This window comes from Microtus oregoni, unplaced genomic scaffold (assembly GCF_018167655.1).
Source record: "Microtus oregoni isolate MIOR12 unplaced genomic scaffold, Mior012 000049F_ref0000343, whole genome shotgun sequence".
In the NCBI taxonomy this organism is placed as follows: Eukaryota; Metazoa; Chordata; class Mammalia; order Rodentia; family Cricetidae; genus Microtus; species Microtus oregoni.
Window position 1 is genome coordinate 13,934,308 of NW_024543223.1, and position 19,208 is coordinate 13,953,515.

Genomic DNA, 19,208 nt, shown 5'->3' on the forward strand with positions numbered 1-19,208 from the left:
GGAGCCACGTTAACACCTGCCCAAAATTTCATTCACACTGCGATGTCTGAACATGATACAGGCAAAACTTCCCCTGTGATTTTCCCCCCCAATTCCCATGTATTAATGGCTTGATCCCAGATGGATGCTATAGGGCCTATAGGACATGGGACCTAGTGAGATGCTTTTGGGTTATTGGGCTTGTATATTTTAATGGAATCGTGGGACACTGACCCCTTTCTCTTCCACCTTTGTTACTCTACCATGAAATAAGCTGCTAACTCCACATAGGTTCTGACTGTTGCATTCCAGAACCCCACCAGAGGTCTAAAGGCAATGGGTCCTCCTGATCTCAGACTAAAATTTCTAAACAAGGGACCCAATGAGCCTTTTGTCTTCATCTTAGCCATTTCATTCTAGCAGTAGAAGACTGGATCACACAACCCAAACATTGGGTACCATGGCAGCAGCACCTTCAAGCGTAGAGTAATCTCAATGTACAGAGGCCAACCAAGCATCAATAAACCCGACCCAGACTATGTGTCCAGTGGCATCTGTTTCTTCTGACCAGCATGTTTTTCTTCCCAACAATTCTAAATCCTATGATCCCTATGGAACCATTTCCATCAATCTCCATGACACAGGATCTCAATTCCTTTCTATATGCCCTGAATTCTACTGATAAAATATACCACCCCTTAAAAGCCTTCATGATTTCAATCAAAATATAATGAACATCAATTAGAATTCAGGTCCTGTGATGCTAGGTTACTAAATTAAATAATAAACAGTCTCCCGCTCGGCTGGATAGTTTCGACACTGCAAATGATAGCAGAACAAGGTGATAGGAGAAAGGGATAAAATCCAGAATCTCTATGAAGCCAAAAGAGCTAGAGCTGGCCAAGAAGAACAGGAGACCAACCGAGCATCAATGCATGCACATAGTAAGGCTGCTGGGCCACTCTCAGGATACTCTCCACAGAACTCACACAGATGTATCTGTCTATCTTACTTGGAAGAGAGACATTGTTTGAATGAAGGACAGCACTGATATCCACCGTCTTTAAGCATTAGAGCTTCACTTTACCTGGAATATTCTAGATTTTTTTTGCCCCAGCCTTGGATTTTTTTGTTAATGACACAGGTCTGGTTTTTTAACTTGAGACATATACAGAGATGTGACCCTCACGGTGGATTTCTCAATAGCTTCAGTGGACGCCCAGTGGAGGATGGGAGTCCCTGAGTAGCATGTGATCTCTTCAGGTCTCAATTTCTTTATCTATGAAAGTGACATTGTCTAGAACAGTGGTTCTCAACCTGTGCAACAAGACCCCTTTGTGGGGTCAAATAACCTTTCCATAGGGGTTGCCTAAGACCATCAGAAAACAGATATTTGCTATACGATTCATAACAGTGGCAAAATTGAAGCAGCAATGAACATATTTTTATGGTTGGGGTCACCACAACATGAAGGACTGTGGTAAAGGGCTGCAGCACTAGGAGGGTTGAGAACTACTGAGGTAGTGGAGTTGAGTCATAAGGTTCTTCTCTGGGCGTGGACAGTCTGGATCAAGCCATGGAGCATCAGATCTTGTTGACTCTGAAACCCAAGGATGATGACAAGTCTGATTTCAGCCTTGGTTTTATGGTCTGAGAGTTAGGGTTCATCTGAGGCCTATAGTTCAATAGAGTCAGTGATACAAGAGCATCTCAGCACAGGACTGGGCACACAGCCAGTACTGGGAACATCATTGTCATTGTTCGTATTTTCCTCACCTAGTCCCCTGCCTCAGTTTTATAGACTCCTCGCCATCAAAGCTTCCGACAATCTACTTTTTCCTGAAGTTCTCTCAGCATCATCTAGCTATACACCACAGGAGAGAGAAACAGGTTTGGATTTTTTTTTCTTAATTCACTTTGTAATAATCTGGAGGCTTCACAAAATCGCTATGGGCTATGGTCAACGTCTCGTTAAGGATTAAATTTTCTACCTATTCACAGACAATTTCTCATGGGCAGGTAAAAAAAGGGGATTAATTTTGAGACATTTCAGCTCTCATGCGGACTTAGAGGAACAGCCTTTTCCTCGCCCTCTCTCCAGGTTTAGATTCCAATGGGTTAAGGAACCTGGTTGTAGTCGTGATCAGGACAACAACGCTTCCTGCCAATATCTCCCTCCTTGTAGCTGCTTAAGGATCTCCATCACTCTAAACACCATCAGATACACAGAATCATCAGAGAGTAAACGGTGCCCTAGACCTCGTTTTTATGTCCCAGTAGCCCAGTCCTTACTGAACATTTATCCTTGCTGCTGTCAGCCAATTCCTAGTGTCCCCATCACACCCGTGGCTCCCTATCATACCTAGATGCCTAGCTGGCTGTCTTCCCTCCGAGCCTGAGAGCATCCTGAGGACAGGCCTTCCTTGTGGTCCTTCATCCTCTAGCGCATAATAAAGAAACACAGCAGCTACTGATGAATGAATAAGCCAGTGTAGTTCAATCCCCGACACCGCAGGGTGCCACTGTGACTGCTACTTCTTAAATGGTTTTAAAACCAAAGCCATAATAAAACTAACAGCAGAGTCCTTTCTTCTCTGCCTTTCTCCTGCCTCCGAAAGAAAGAAAGAAAGAAAGAAAGAAAGAAAGAAAAGGAAATGTAGAATTGGGGCTAAAAACCATCCCCCATCCATTCTTTCCCCACCTCCCCCATCCTCTCTTTATACCAAAGTATCTGGTATCCCTTCAGAAAAGTCTCCAGCAAGTGGGTAATATTATATTGGGTTGAGTTCCTGATATATACAATGGAGTGAATTAAGGTAGAAATTTCAGTTCCTAACTATAAATGGTTTGACATATTTTTCTTTCAGGCAAATGCCTGGAAATACAATAAAGCATATTTTCATGTTTATTTGTTTCAAATATAGTATTTTTTTCCAACGGATAAATGCAAAGTTGTGAGTCCGGGGAAAAAAATAGGTTTAAATCACCCTCCCAGCAAGCAGTGTCGCAAACAGTACACACAAGAGATCATTTCAAAGCAGTTTAATGCACTTAGCCAACAGACATTAACAGTCTTTACAGAATAAACTAACACTACTTAAGCTTATTTTCCAGTCCTGGTTCAGATGAATTTTAACCTCTCTGAAAACTCTGATGGTCCAGAGGACCCCCTGAACTCTGTAATTGCAGAACGCCGCGTTTGCTCTGCTTTCATGAGGACAGGCAAAAAGAATCTCTAGATGCAGGTTCTAAGACAAGGTGCATGGTGCATTTGGTCTTTAGGCTCCAGACTGGAGCAGAAAAGCAAGCCTGCACATACTGTGACTCAGTAATCTCCTCTCCCCCTAGAAGGTGGGAGAAAAACAGGCAGAGGAGACTCCCAAGGAGCTCAAAGGCTGTGAACCTTGATGTCACATTTAATGTTGCAGCTGTAAAACAGAGACCAACCTCAGTGCCATCACAGGCTCCAGGGCGGAAGCAAGAACCTTGGAGCTTCTATCAGGTATAATCCAGGGGAATCAGAGGAGGAAACAGGCAAGGGAAAGGCTTTCCAAGTTAACCAGCTTGCGTTAAGAATTAGAGAAAGGGATGAGAAAGCTTCAAGATAATCGCCAAGTGAGCCAAAGGCTACAACCCTGCAATTTACAAGAAAGATCTTATAGGGAGGGGAGGAGATACCACCTAGACTCCATCCTGAGCCTGGTCATCTGCCTACATCCTCCAGTTCAGCACTAGGGATGTCTTCTCATGGGAGATGGATTGGCTTTTCTATTTTACCAACATGGGAGCTGAGTCTCAGACATTCAAGTTCATCCCCTGAATGTGGCAGGGCTCAGCTTGCTACATTTCCCTTCTCCCATCACTCAATGTCACACCACTTCGGGGTCCTTGGATCACTCTGGCTGCCAGCTGAGGAAGTGTTCTCAGAATTCTATATCAAGTTCTGCTGGGTTTTCTCTAAAGGTCCCAATTCTACCGAGAGAAAGAAGATGCAGGGCTGGAGAGCCTGGACCTAGTCTCCAAAAGAACGGCTGGAGGTTCCCTCTTCCTCTTTGGGAACCTCCGTGATGCACAAGGACGGTTCATCCCTGGACAAATTATATAACCTTGGCTAACAATAATTTTGCATCTTAAAAAAAAATACCGTGAAAATTTATCCTTTGCCTCAGACGCGCAAGGCTAAAAATAGCACAGCCAGGCAGCAAATGTGTATAATTTTTCTTTTGTGCATTTCTCCATCCACCAAACCCTCCTCTGTACAGACAGACAGGAGTCCTTTCCCCACAAGGAACCACAATGACCTTGAGTGAAGGCAGAGCAAATTGTTTCTCTCCAGACCCCTACATACCCTCATTTATTCCCTTTGTCCAACAGCAGAAGCTGGAGCTGACTGATCTCATATTATGCACCAGGATTTGGCTGAAGGACCAAAAGGTCTTTTCTCCTGCCATGTTCTAAAACAACCCTGTGGAGTGGAGATGACTGATATGATAACCCCTATTACAGAAGAGAAAACCAAGTCACAGAGGAGGAAAGTCATTGTGCCGGAACGCTACTTGTGACTTACCCGACTGAAGCCCATATTACCATTTCTTTTTTTTTTAAATATTTATTTATTTATTATGCATACAATATTCTGTGTGTATGCCTGCAGGCCAGAAAATGGCACCAGACTCCATTACAGATGATTGTGAGCCACCATGTGGGTGCTGGGAATTGAACTCGGGACCTTTGGAAGAGCAGGCAATGCTCTTAACCTCTGAGCCACCTCTCAGACCATTTCTAAAGCATAAGGACCAGCAATAGCCCTGGGTGGCCATGTCAACACTTCCACACTCTTAACCTTTACTTTCTTTCCAAATTCAATTCTTAACACTTTCAACAATCCCACCTGTCATACACAAACATGTGCACACACACACACACACACACACACACACACACACACACTTGTGATTAGTTGGGGGCTTCACCCCAGCCCCTTGGCATCCATTTTTGGAATGCTGTGCAGTAAACTCCATTCCAAGCTCCTTGCCCTGGGAGTTGCCTCAGTCCAAACTCTGCCTCTGAGAAAGCACACCAAATGGTAACCCCTCCCCAGGGAAGGTCAAGACCACTCCCACAGGCCATTTAAACTGCCGCCCCCCCCCCCCCCCCCCGCCCGGAGAATGAACCCATGGTCTCCCGGTTTCCCGTGGTCTCCCTTTTTCCCTATCTGATGATCGTTTTGGTTTTCTACCCACCCCTCGTGTTTTCCTGGGACCATTTAATGACATCCATTACACCTGGGTATCTTCTAATTCTGTCTGATTGGTCTGATTGGGATTATTTGCACAGGCAGAGAGAGGTTTGTTGGTTAGAAAATATTTAACGACTTGATCACACCCTGAGCCCTAACCATGCCCATAGCCCCACTCTTCAAACATAACATCACCTTTCAAGGCTCAATTTACTTGCATTTGCTGTTCTTCTACCTAAAACGCCCTTTTAAACATTCTTTCTAAATGGGCAAATTCCCAAATTCCGTCCTTCAAGAACTTTTCTTGATAAATAATTACTGTGTCCCTGCTAAGTTCCTACGAAACAGAAATGCTGTCCTCTCTGCCTCTGGTCAGGCACAGCACACTGAAACCATGTGACGTATCTAGCAAATGGAAAACCACAGTAATTGTAGTTAAATTTTACTTTGTAAAAATGATCTCAGATTGTCTTTGTAACCTAGAAGCATAGTTCTACCATCACCACCCATTACCCACGAAGGTAATCAGGACAAAGAGATGCTGCATTAACTTACCTAAGGCTGTGCAACCCGTAAGCAGAGAAATAAATGTGCGTGGCTTCAGAAGTTAAGTACTTAACGCAAATGCCAGGGTAGGTGTGATGCAACTGACCATTTGCTTGCCATAGGGACACAGAGCATGAGGCTGCTTTCCAGCATACAGACTGCCCACAGAAAAACAGTGATAATTCAGAAACTAATTACAAAACGGTAGCCTCTGTGAAATACGCCTTTAAAACATGGTTGGCGTTGCTCACAGCCAATATCAACTGGTGTGGGCAGGGATAGGAGCGTGAATAAGCTAGTACCTGACCCCAAGGATCCCTTCGATCCTGCGAGGACAATAAAATAGCATTGCATACACCTCATGACACAGCCCAATTTGGAGGCAACTCTTTCTCCTTGAATCAAAAAGATGTCCTTCAAACGGAATCATAAATTAGCCCACTCTACCCAGACTATCCAGTTCTAGATCAACACTGATTCTTACCATTAATTTCAGCTCCCTCTTCCCCAATGAATCGTGCGGAAAGTCTTTTGATTTACAGACCTTTGTGTGAGGCTGTCTGCCTCTTCACTTAGGAATAATACAAAAGAAAGAAATGCGGGAGGGGAAACAGCATCCTGGTCCACAAATGGGGAGGGGACGGAAGGGGAGATCAGTCTTAAAAAGGAACAAATTCCTGGGTTCAGGGTTGCTGGCTAGCATCAAATGGTGCTGGAAATCACAGTGTTCAGCTAATTCCCTTATACTTGCATTCCTTCATATGGGTGGGGGGAAGGCTGATTGCTGTGACTGTCGAACTAATTGAGTGCAAAGTACAGTAAAGGGGAACAAATAGTGTGTGTGTGTGTGTGTGTGTGTGTGTGTGTCCGTGTTTTTAATTTTGAAAACACAATAAACAGAAGCCTGAATAATTCAGACGGCTCGAATTACATCTCAGAAGTTTTAAGGACAAGGTAAAATGTTCATCATTTTAGCTAAAAGAGCTGGATGCAAAATGAAACTCATGGTCTGTGAGATGGCTCAGCGGATAAAGATGCCTGATGGCAGGCTTGGCACCCTGCGTTCGATTCCCGTGAGCCACCCGGTAGAAAGAAAGCTGCTTCCATTTGTGCTCTGACCTCCACAGGCATGTGTGGCACAAATACTTCTGTAGATATGCACAAATTAACAAAGTTCAAAATGAAAAGAATGCTCAACTGTGTTCCCAAGCAGGTAAAGTTGTCTGTATATGTATAAATACGTATGGATTCTTTAAATCCAACAGTCAAAATGTTCATAGCAATCTTTGCATGGTAAAATTAAAAAGGAATATTTATTTACTATCTTATCATAGTTGTATCTTACAAGTACTTTACAGTGAACATGTACAGATGCCTTTAAAATTTGAAAGTACCTATTTGAAAGTGCATGCAATGACATTTAAAATAAATTGGCAAAGAAATTAATCTTAGATTAAAACATAGAAATTTATTTGTCCATGTTTTAGCATCAACAGCTTCATATTACAGAGCAAAAATACTTCTCATGTGTTTGGGAAGCCCAAAGGAGAGAAAGAAGCCTGGCAAGTACAGGTTTTTGTGCGATCCCAGGACACACACTGGGGGCTGGCAGGAGGCTCAGTGCAGGACAGTTCTAGTTTCTAGGGTTAGGTCTCTCCAAACCTGCTAGGGCTTCTGAGTTGACATCACAGTCAGGGAAACCCTACCTGAGTCTGGACTCTGCACTTCGGAATCAGGAACTTGGGGGTAGACAACCTCTAACATCTATCTATTCCAGTTCAGAAAGCCGAAGATTCATTAACGTGAATGCCATGGAATTTGAAGAATCAGAGCTTCTAAAAGCAGGTAATATGCACAATTGCTTCACTCCAGTTCTAAGTAAGAAGTTTCTGTCAACTGCAAGTTAATCGTAGTTAAAATGAGAAGGCATGAGAATGGATGCTTTTTTTGTGTGGGCTGCCAAATGGTCTGCCTGGTTTATTGGTTTAGCTTTTGCTTGTCTATACAACTTTTCAGTATCACAATACAATGCTCGTGAAGACTAATAAGTGACCTACATTGGGAAGTAAAATTTACCAAGCCCTGTCACCTCTAGAGAGTGAGCGAGAGAGAGAGAGAGAGAGAGAGAGAGAGAGAGAGGTACATAGGGAGAGACAGACAGAGAGATAGAGACTGAGAGGCAGAAAGTTTAATCTACAAATAATTTGATATATTCTAACTATGCAATATGTATCTCCAGAGACAATGATGAGTTATTTATTAATACAAACCTCTTAATAAAAATCACAAGTGTCTGATGAATAAAGCATTAGAAAATATCTGTTATGTAGACTTCACCATAAACAAATGAGAGACTCCACTGTGCAATTTGGGGGACAGGTTAGCACTATGTTGTGATATAAAGGAAAGCAGGGACAGGAGTCCTGAGTACAGAGAACCTGATCCCTCTGTCCAGAACGATACTGCACAGAACAGCTTGGTGCATCCCCAAATCACATTGTGCATGCCTACCGTGGAAAAGACTAACCCACAAGGGACCCTAATGTTTTAGTGGAAAGGTTATTATCATTCTAGACGCATAGTGGGTGCTTCTGGATTCCTAGTGCTGACCTAGCTCCTGTGAGGCTGAATATGGAGAGGTGTTCCTGTTCAGAAGAAATGGTCCATCCAGGCCAGCAGAGCTGTGCTCCCCAGCCCACTCTTGGCATTGCTGCTTAGACAGCCTCACATAGGCAGTGTGGAAGAGGATCGTTTCGATGTTTAGTTGCTTCCACCGAGTTCTAAGATGAAGTGAACTCCAATGGGATGGAATACACTTGGTCTCATATATTGGTCAACATTTAATACTTAGCCATGGATATTCTAAGGGGTAATCATGACCTGGGGCTTGGGGCAGCTATGGGCACTTCATCAAGCCATTGCTCTTCCTCAGGACAATATGTGATTCCTGTGTCATCATCATTAAATAGGCAGTCCTAAGAGCCAGTCCTAAGAGAAAAATTACATACACAGAGGGCACCAAAAACACAATGGGAAATGTCACAGGAAGTTCTGTTTGTGAAGTTAGGTAAGGACAGCAAGCTGAGTTCCACACTTAACTTACTGAAAGAGCAGAGAACAGGTACACCACTGGCAACACCATAGTTTCATTTAACACCTATTCCACGTCAGGCATGTTATAAACATCTGCCATTCACAGTGTAAAAGTCAGGCTATGAAACCACGACCCAGAAAAGTTATGGAACTTCCCCACAATTTCACAGAAAATAGGAGACAAACACAAGGCTTCAGGCTAAATATGTTTCATTGTAAGCAATATTAATGTTGAAGTCTCTTTTTTCCAAGAAATGGGCAAAGGCCTGGTGGCAATAATAATAATAATAATAATAATAATAAACTATTATGCTGTCCTCACCATAAGTTGCACACATACACAAATGCTAAATGTCAATATGATTGGGATAAGTATAAGTATCTCCCCCAGACAAGCACCATATAGTTAGCAAATACAGTGTTATTATAGACCACAGCTCCATAACTGATGTAATTATGCATATTTCCACTTATCACTTCAGGTAAGTTCTTTGGTGGTCCTTGAAGAAAATTCTACAAATACAAAATGACCTAGTAAGTACAATCACTATGGGCCTTAGGTAGACCCGGAGATCCAGAGAGGTGAAGAGAGGGAGATGGGAAGTGGAGGGAGGGGAGAAGGAGAAAAGGAGGAGTGGAGAAGAGTGGAAGGGGGTACAGGAAGAGAGGAGAAGACCAGAAGTGAAAAGGGGGGAGACTGGGAGAAAGTCATGGCTACATCAAGTAAGACATCCAGGATCATTAACATTATTTTCAATTAGAAATCAGAAGTTTCACAACACATTCACACTACGCAGGCTCACAGAGATGAATCCCTTTTCTCAGGTCATGCTCTACAGGCAGCGATATCTCCCTGGCTGATGGCTCACAGAGCCATCTCCAACTGGAGATTGTGGAAGATTATGAGCAAATTCAGTGTCATCCTAAACACTAGCTAACAAAATTTAATTTCCTTTGTCAACATGTTATCCACTTACAGTGGGGATGGGCAAGATAACTAACTAAATAGGACAGCTTCTTACACTCTTCATGACAAGCAGAGGACACCAGGATCCTGGAAGGTAGACCAATCCATTGGATATCCTCATACCGAAAGGATAAAGTCAGCACAAATTTGATGGGTTTTGTTTTGTTTTGTTTTTAAGTGTGGGAACAGGAGTTGGGAGGGGATGAGGAGGTAGGTGTAGGAGGAGTTAAGAGGAGCGGAAGGGGTGAATATGATCAAAATACATTATGTGACATTCCCCAAGAATTAATAAAACCATGAAAATGATGATAAAGAAGAGGAGGAGGCGGAGGAGACAGAAGCAAAAGCAGCAGTAGCTACCACCAGCAGCAAATATCGGCTTACAAAGATTCCTCTGAAGCAAATGAAGACATGTGTGAGAGAAAGTGGTCAGAATGACCGTGCCTTGAGGGAGGTTAAGAAACACCTCTCTGGGAAGGGGACATTTAAATTAATCCTCACACCCTATGTTATGTACTGGGACCTTAACCTTCCCGTGTGTTTGTTTGCTTGTTGTTTGTTTGAGAAATGAAATTGGTCACCTGTAAAGAAGGCCAGGACACTGGTAAATTCTAACCTACAGTAGGTTTCCGATTAGTGATAGGCTTTTCCGTAGGAGGCTGCTGGTGGCCTAGTCCCCAGAAAAGGGCAAAAACTGAGATGGAGACACTGAGCAACTGGGCAAATTAACAGATCAGAGAGCAGTCCCTCTGCATGGAAGGGAATGGGTAGGTTGGTCCTAAAGCCTGAGGAGGCTCTTAGGTGCCTCGGCTGGGTACAAGGGGGAAACACCAAATATACCCCTGGGCATCTTATGGAGAAGGGATTGTAAGGTGGAGTGGAAGCCAGGAGCTTCCACTCTGGAAAAGTGACGATGGGGACCATGACATCACCAGGACAAGAAAAGGCCCTCTTCAGAAGGGTCTGTCCACTTTCTATGCTTTCTTTTTTTAATTGGCAGGCTGAATCTTCAAAGGAGGAGGATGGACTGTGTCGGGGCTGATACAAATGCAGGATCTACCTGCAGATCCCTTAAGAGGGTGAGAGCAGCCAGGGGATGCACAGCCAGAACAGAGCTTTCCTGCCTGCGTGAATGTGAGAAGCCAGAAGGCCCCGCCCCTAGAGATTCTAGGATGCTCCTGGGGGGATGTAAGCAGCCTTGTTCTCTCTTCCTTATCTCTTAAGGGAGAACCAGTATGCTTGCATACCCGGCACAGCAGAGGATCAAAGATTCATCTTATCTCTCATCAGAGGCAGACAACTGTGGTCTCTAAGGTAGCCAGGGCGGGCTGCAAGCTTGGGAAGGAAACCTCTTCTCCCACAGAGAACTATAGACTTTAGCGGTAGACACACTGGCTACAGTTTTGGAATGGATTGGTTAGGATAAGAAGAAGCTCAAACATAGGAGTTGTTCCTCCTATTTATCTCCTATTCTTAATTGATTATGTGCAAAGGAATCCCATGCTATGCCAAATTTGAATGCCAGTTTAATCTCTTAATACATAGGACTCCTATGTTGACTCCTCTTACCAATCGAGAAACCATCAAAACTAGAGTTCTGTCTTTTCTCATTCTGCTACTGTTTGAATTAACCCAGAGTCGGGCCTGGCAGCCCATGCCTATAATCCCAGCACTCAGGATGCTGTAACAGGAAAACTGGTCCAAATTCAAGGTCAGCCCAAGTCTGCAAAATGAGTAGCAGACCACCTGGAGCTATACTTTAAGACATTGTCCCGAAAAGCACAATCAACAAACCAGAAAAGGACAACCCAAATATCAGCATTAATAAATAGTCAAGCACTAGAGAGAAAAGTAGATATATTTTAAGCAAAAAAAAAAATACATAAAGCTATCAAAAAGCTATGTATAACAGTTTATAGTTTCAGAGACCCTTCTGGTAAAATGAATTCATTAAATATTTTTCTATAGGGCACTTGATTCAGTGTCTTTCCTAATAACCCAGGAATACTTTCCATTCCTGACCTTTCAGATGGTTTCTTAGAATCTTGTTCTACACCCAATTCATATCAGAGTCATGTATGCCCTATGTGGTAGCCACTCACTCCCTAAGCCCCCTCTGAAAGTCAACGAATCCTGGGAAGAAAACAAAGGCATTGACATTCAAACGTTTATGCGGGTGAACCGAGACTCCCGCTGGTAGATCTTATTTCTAGGGGTGCTGTGGCAGAGGACGGAACTCTGAAGCCAAGTGGCAGTCACACGGGTCACCTAAGACAACTGATTTAAACATCTCTTTCCCAGTTTACTTCTCTGCAGAAGTAAAGCAGTTAGCACACCAAGGACTGTCCTGAACAGGGTAAACATACCACAGATGATAGCAGTAATCCTTCCAGCTATCTTTCAGGGTCCTGCCAGCTATCTTTCAGGGTGCTCTTTTTCTACCCATAGTCACCCATGATACCTTCCTAACATCCATCCTGGTGCCTCACTATGCTCATTTGTTCTAAGTCTCATTCTATCGCCCAATTACAAGCTTTGAATGGGTCAAAAAAAAAAAAAAGTATGTTTCCATAGCTTGATACTGTCATTGCCTGAAATAGGGGAATTCTTGAAGGAATAACTGAATGTTAAGTTATTCAGGTGAGCCTATGTTCTGACGGCTACTGGCAGAATTTATCCTAAAAGAAAAAATACTGCTGTGTGGTGGTGAAGGCCTTTGACCCCAATGTGGAGAGGCAGAGGCAGGCGAAGCTCTGAGTTTGAGGCCAATCTGTTTTACAAAGAGTTAGTTCCAGGCTACACAGAGAAACCCTGTCTGGAAAAAAAAAAAAAAAAAAAAAAAAAAAAAAACATCAAAAGTCTAGGTTCAAATAAATGAAAAAACAAAATAAAACCAAAAAAACAGAATGCCATAGTGCCCAAAAGGGGATGTTTGTAGCTGTTTGCTTACTCCCAAAAAGAGTGCTTTGCTCCCCTTCTGAAAAATAAGTTAATGGGGATGGTTGCAATAAAAGGAGACTTACAGCAGCATTATCCACACAATTTAAATTAATTTCTTTCTGAAAACACAAACAAAAAAAATGTAAGGGCTCAAATATCTACATCATGTTTAAATCCTACTTCATAAATGTGTGTTGATTTCACCTGATAAGAATCTGTGTTGACTGGGAGTTGAAAGATTCCTTTTTTCTTCTTCTTCTTCTTGGCTCCCTACAAATAGTTAGTTTGCAGCAATTTTTTTTAATTAAAAACAGTTCCTGTCGCAAGAAAATGGGGCTGGAGGGGGGCCTCGGGATAAGGAACTCTGTGCGCGCGAGCCCTGGTGTCTGTTTGCTGAGGCCATGTAGGTGGCTTGAAAAAAGAGGAGTTTGGAAGTTCCCATTTTAAAAACTGACCTGATGAAACTGAGCAGTTTCAAAATGGCTGCTCTCACTGACACCCCTTTCCAAATCCTCCGCAACCTCCTCTGGAAAACGTGGGCAGTCCTCCTTTTCTAGCTGAACACTGGGAATATTTCCTATAATGTAGCTCAGGGTATGGCAAGTTTGCCTTCTAAACTCCTAGAGGGAGAGATCACCCAAGTATGACAACATTTTTCTTTTTTCCTATCTATCCAAAGTAGCTACTCTTGCTGTGACCAGGTTCCATCCAAACCAACATGGGTACTGAGCTTTTCTGTGAAAAAGCATGGTGCTACAGCCTGGAACCCTGTGACTAAGTATATACAAATGTAGCTGAAATAAAGGAACAAAGCAAACCCTTCTCCCCTCTCACCATTCCTGGGGAGTTTCAGAGTTGAGCTGAGGAAGGGTGAAAAGCAGTAGATTTGAATTTCAAGGTCTTCAAACATTTCAAAGCATCCATATTCAATCGTGTAACACTAAACACTATAATTCTAACAAACTCCTCCTGTGAACTGCTTCCCATTGTAGTCACAGTTTTCTCATTTGCAATAGGATGTATGATGTTGATTAAAAAAATAAGGATACTACAAGTTACTGTTGTTTTATGTAATTTTGTTAAAATCAGTGCAATAACAACATGAAAAAAATAGAGTTCAAAACATCTTCATAACGGAATCATTTTTAACCATTGGCATTGAAGGAACAAGACATTGAAAATTTATCTGCAGTACCAAAGAATTGTTGTTAAGCCACGTGATGAACTAACTAAAATTCTGCAATAATCCAATATTATCCAACTCACCACTCTAATTCCTAGTACTTTGAACCCTAGGACACCACACCTATATTTTCCTTTCACAGTGTGGACTTCTTTTAAATGGCTGTTTTTGTTTTTGTTGTAGCTTTTCACAAAACAAATCCTAAAGTCTTTTTTTTTTTAATCTTGAAGTCTTTAGAAGATATATATATTTTTTTATGTCCTATCTGATTGGAGTCTCTGCACCATGTTAAATTAAACTATATCACTGTGTGGTCGTGTTCTTCCAAAAGAAATTTGCACTGTGTAACCATTCAAATAAATGGATTTTGGAAGACATGGGGGTCAATTTATGGTAGAGTCCTAAATAGAAAATGTAACCCTTTCCCACTGCTCATGAAAAACAGTGGTACTTAACTCCAAGTTTCTCTTAATTTCCTTTTAGAGTGAGGCAGCTTGGTGGTGGGGATGGGGTGGGGACTTCACACATTTATCCAAATCTCCTAAGGTGTTAATGTGGCAAAGAGATTTTATTTCTTAGTACAGGCATCCTCAGTTAAAATAGAGTTGAGTGTTGGCTGTTTACTTTGTGATGGGCTCGTATTCCTTCCTAAAGAGGTTAGGTCCAATCTCTTAAATACTTGCTTTACCACAAAGATTAGGGAGTTAAATGACCTCATGATAATGAAACAAACGTGGGGGGTGTGGGGTAAGACAGCTCCTCAGGGAGTCCCGGGCCCCTCACAGATGCAGAGTTGTTGTTGTAATTTCAGTGACAAGGTTCTGAAGTTCTCTCTACCCCCCACCCCTTTTATCTCCAGGTTTGCTAGTCAGCAAATGTTAATTGAAGACCTACTTAGTCCGGGAATGGCTTGCCATCCCGGCGCCAGCTGTACCAAGCCTAGCAGGACCCAGACTTTCAAGTTTTCTACAGGAATAGCTGGTTCTTTCACTACCATTTGTAAGTTGGAGCTAAATAGCACACACAGAACACAACGTCTGCAGGCTTCACTCTGCTTCTTGATACTTTTTCGTACTAAGGCAAAACCATTTGGAGTTTTCAAATTCAAGGGAAATGGCAGGCGATTTGCTGGTGAGAAAATCCAGACTCCACCCTCGCTAGTTAAGTGAGGGACAAGAATGAGCTAGAAATAGGACCAACTTCCAACCCAATGCTCTTCAAACCAATACTACCCAGTGTCTGCAGGACGTGGATCTAACTGGAAGAAATGTACACAGACGAATATTCTGGAGTCAGTCACTCAAGGGGAGAGAGAGCAATGTCCTGTTTCTGCATGAGTTTATCACTATAGCTTATTTCCTTTTTTTTTATTTTTTTGACTTCGTTTTTTTTTTTTAAAGAGAGTCATCTTTCTAATTATTTGTTGTAATTTCTTCTTAGCTAAGAAGATGTTCCAAAGAGAACACAAACTTGAGAGAAAAAGAGAGAAGAATCAGGAGCTAATAAAATAGTACTGTACCATGCAGGGAAGAGTGGGAGAAGCAAGAGAGAGAGAGAAAAAGAGAGAGGAGACCCCAATGATTGTGTGCCTTGACTGAATTCTAAAAGTGATCGCTAGCCAATTTCGTGTGTGCACAGCTCGGTCTTGCAGTATGCAGTGACTGTGATCAGTTCCTATTCGGGCTGCAGGACAGCTGCATAATAAATAACCAGCACTGGTAAAGTTACCTGTAGCTTTTTTATGCAAAGCTATATTTTTCTCTACCTACGTATTATTATTATCAAATTTTAATATTTAGCGTGAATACTTAGGTATGCATATATATATATTAGAAGCAATTTATGGTTTTTATCCTTTTCATATGCCATGAAAACAAATTTCTTGAACAGATACAAAAGTGTCAATGTAACTGTGTAGAAAATTACTTTTAAAAGACTTAATAGGCAGGAACTTGTATAGAGGTTAAGTCCAGAAACACACTAAAAAAAAAATAGTTTGCAATACTTTGTTGTCAGGACAAATTAAAAACTCAAAGATTTGTCCAAACAAACTTGCCTCTCCCAGTTCTTCAGCTGCACTAAGAGCAAAATCTTTCAAAGTCATAGCCTGTTATCCAAAAGTTGGAAGTTCCTGGGTTTAGCTCTCAAAAAGATTAATGTGTCGTTTTGGAAAAGCGTACTACTAATGGGTGACTTTCCAAACATCTCAAACATGAAGCAGTGGGGAATCTATTCCATCTTAGGGATTTGTATGGGGACCAGGGAGGAAGGGAGGTTTCCAACTCAAGCTAGCTGTCCTGGGGCTGTGGAAGGGTTCAGAGGCACACAGACCAAGACTAGCTACCACACTTCACCCACAGGAGGGTGAAAGACTCCCTCCACAAGGCCTCAACAACTTTCTAAGTAAGCTGGACACAGGATATCTTTAAACCCTGTCTTCAAGGACTAAGCTCCCATGGCCTATGGTCTCTTTAATTGTTTTTAGAAATAGTCATTCTTAGCAAAAGAGTTGTTCTTGTTTATTCAAAGTTTTATTACAATATTAAGGCATTCCCAATCCTCCAAATTCTGAAAGCAGGCTCTGCCAGCAGATAGCTTAGACAGGGACTGGAGATTCCAACACACTGCTACACAGATCGAAATTGAAGATATAAACTGTAACACACACATACAAGCAACACACTGAAGGCACACACACACGCACACACACACAATCCTGTTTACTGCCAAGAACTCGGCACTTTAAGCATAAGAGTCTACACTGTACAGGAGTTTCTGGCTTCTAGAAAGAGTCACAGTGCCAGCAATTTTATTTAACATTCATGGTGTATTAACATATAAAGACAATAACAGTGATAAAGACAGCCAGGCTTTAACACACACACACACACACACACACACACACACACACACACACACACAAGCTCTTGTCCAGCAGTTAACCAATCAGAAAGCAGGTCACATCTTGTTAGCCCTATTCAATACATTAAACATCAGGAATTCTCTATGGCTCCGTAGACAACTCAAAACAAGTGTATTTTGTTTTGTTTTTTTATTTTACCATACGAACTTACTCGAATCCTTCCCCAGAGTTAAAAGTCAACCTTCATTCCAAATACCAACAAAAGCTATTCCCCTAACACATCTGTGGCATGATTCTTCTGGGTATTTGGCCTCTGCAGAGAAAACTCAATTCCCAGAGACTTCTACTTCCTCAAGAGACTTTGACACACCTACAAAAAACACTTGAATACCAAGTCGAGTCCCAACTTCAGGCAGATGAGCACTAGGCAGTGTGCCTTGCCTCTCAACCAGCCCAGAGAAAAATTAAATATTTAAATTGTGAGCTTGTGAGCAAGAAGCCTGGAGTTTCGCATTTGATTTGGAAAGTTCTAAAGAAGTCCTGGATGGGATCACTGCCTGGGAGGCTCAGTCTCCCTCTCTCAAGGGGTTGATCACAAATGCCTAAACCTCTTGCCTGCCAGAATGGGAAACCAGCTCCTGTCCCAAGATAGAATCTTGGGAGGCACAACCATCAGAGAGAGAAGAAAGCAGAGAACCCCACTGCCTCAATCAACCTGTTTCTGAATTTAACACAGAAACAGGCAAACGTGTGTGTGTGTGTGTGTGTGTGTGTGTGTGTGTGTGTGTGTGTGTGTCCCACCCCACCTCCAGGGAGTTCTGAGAAGTAGGCAGGGCTCCTCTCTCGTCCCTTTTACCTCGATTTTAGTCACTTTGAAAAAGTAAGTGTAGGTCAAAACAGACTTCCTCTGGAATTTGCAACTAAATGTATATATTATTACACACACACACACAGAGAGAGAGAGAGAGAGAGAGAGAGAGAGAGAGAGAGAGAGGCAAACATTCACAAATCTCTTGCAATTTATATTTCAACAAACAGGACCATCTCTAAACCTACAAACATCAGAGTTCTGAACAATCTACATTTCTAGAGACCCCACATGTGAACCAAGTGCTGGCTTGTCTATTTCCAGATTCTAAGATTCCGGCAAAAACTGTCCCCAGCTCCAAGAGTTACTGTCCCTGGAAACCCAGCATTCAAACTCGTGGATTCATCCTGCTGCGCTTTTTTCCACCTATGTGGTAGTAGCTGGTGGGACACTTCCCATAGAATTCGGCCAAGAACCCCAGGAAAAAGCCCATGCACAGCTTTTTCTCTTTTTTAAATCCACAAACACACGCCAAGGTTGGAGAACTTACCTCTGTGCGAGACTGCAGTCTCTTGTTCATCTCGTAGATTCGGTACTCTGGCTGGACCATGTATGGTGTATGTCTCCTATAAAATGGGCCGAAAGGAGAAGAATAGAAGGGGTCATGTGGTGTGCTGGACATCTTGCCTGCTTGTCGAAAATCAAGCTTAACAGAGTATCAGGAACGTCCATGCAGAGCACATGGGCTGTGTTCTTCACAGTACAAAGTAGACGCACGCACACACGCTCACACACACACGGAGGCAGGCAGGCAGGCAGGCTGAACACACTGGCTGGGAAGTGCTGTGGGAGCCCTCTATAGCGAGAGAGGAGAGGGAGCGAGGAGGGAGGGAGGGAGGGAGCGCGGGAGGGGAGGGAGCGCTGGAGCTCAGAGAGGGAGAGAGCGGAGGTTGGAGGTTGGGAGGGAGGAAGGGAGGAAAGGAAGGAGGAAAGGAGGAGGGAGAAGGGGGAGAGGGAGTTGAGAGAGAGAGAGAGAGAGAGAGAGAGAGAGAGAGAGAGAGGAGAGAAGCAGGCTGGATAGCTAGAGGCACCACTGCTTGTTTTTAAAGAAGCAGTTGGTGAAGAGGTCATTTCCTGTCCACACTGTAGACTAGTTCAAAAATATAATTCTCCTCATAGTCTGACAAGAGGTCTAAGGCTGAGTTTTAATTTTTTTCCCCTCCAGCCAAGACCCAGCACAGCATGATTGCTAAGCTTGTTAGCATAGAGGTGGGTTCATCCCCTGCCTGAGCCTCTCGCCCCTGACCAGCCACACTGTTGTAATGTATCAGAAATAGGATGCCTCCCAAACCCAGTAACACTGGCACTCTGGCCCCTCAGAACTGGGCTGGTGATTCACTCCCTTGGGAAGATGCCTCTGGCCTCTCACCTCCCTGCAGACTTTTGGCTGTACCTGCTGTACTTTGGACAGCCAGCTGTGCCTCAGCATTTCCCTCCCGCCCCCTTACAAACTACCCATATGCCCAGCCCCCTTTCTGTTCTCCCAAAGCCTTAGTCAAGCCCTTTAAAGGTGATTTTAGAGGTCCCACA

General features: G+C 42.9%; 1 protein-coding gene across 11 annotated transcripts in view; it reads right to left on the minus strand.

The window, feature by feature from the left end:
- Ldb2 (LIM domain binding 2) overlaps positions 1-18,433 on the minus strand; it is a 345,604-nt gene extending 327,171 nt beyond the window's left edge. For all 11 annotated transcript variants that reach the window (XM_041636613.1, XM_041636611.1, XM_041636612.1 and 8 more), the window contains exon 1: positions 18,169-18,433. In XM_041636613.1, the coding sequence (XP_041492547.1) occupies positions 18,169-18,300 (132 nt within the window). In that variant the 5' untranslated portion in view covers positions 18,301-18,433. The remainder of the gene's footprint in view (positions 1-18,168) is intronic.
- Positions 18,434-19,208: the final 775 nt, after the last annotated feature.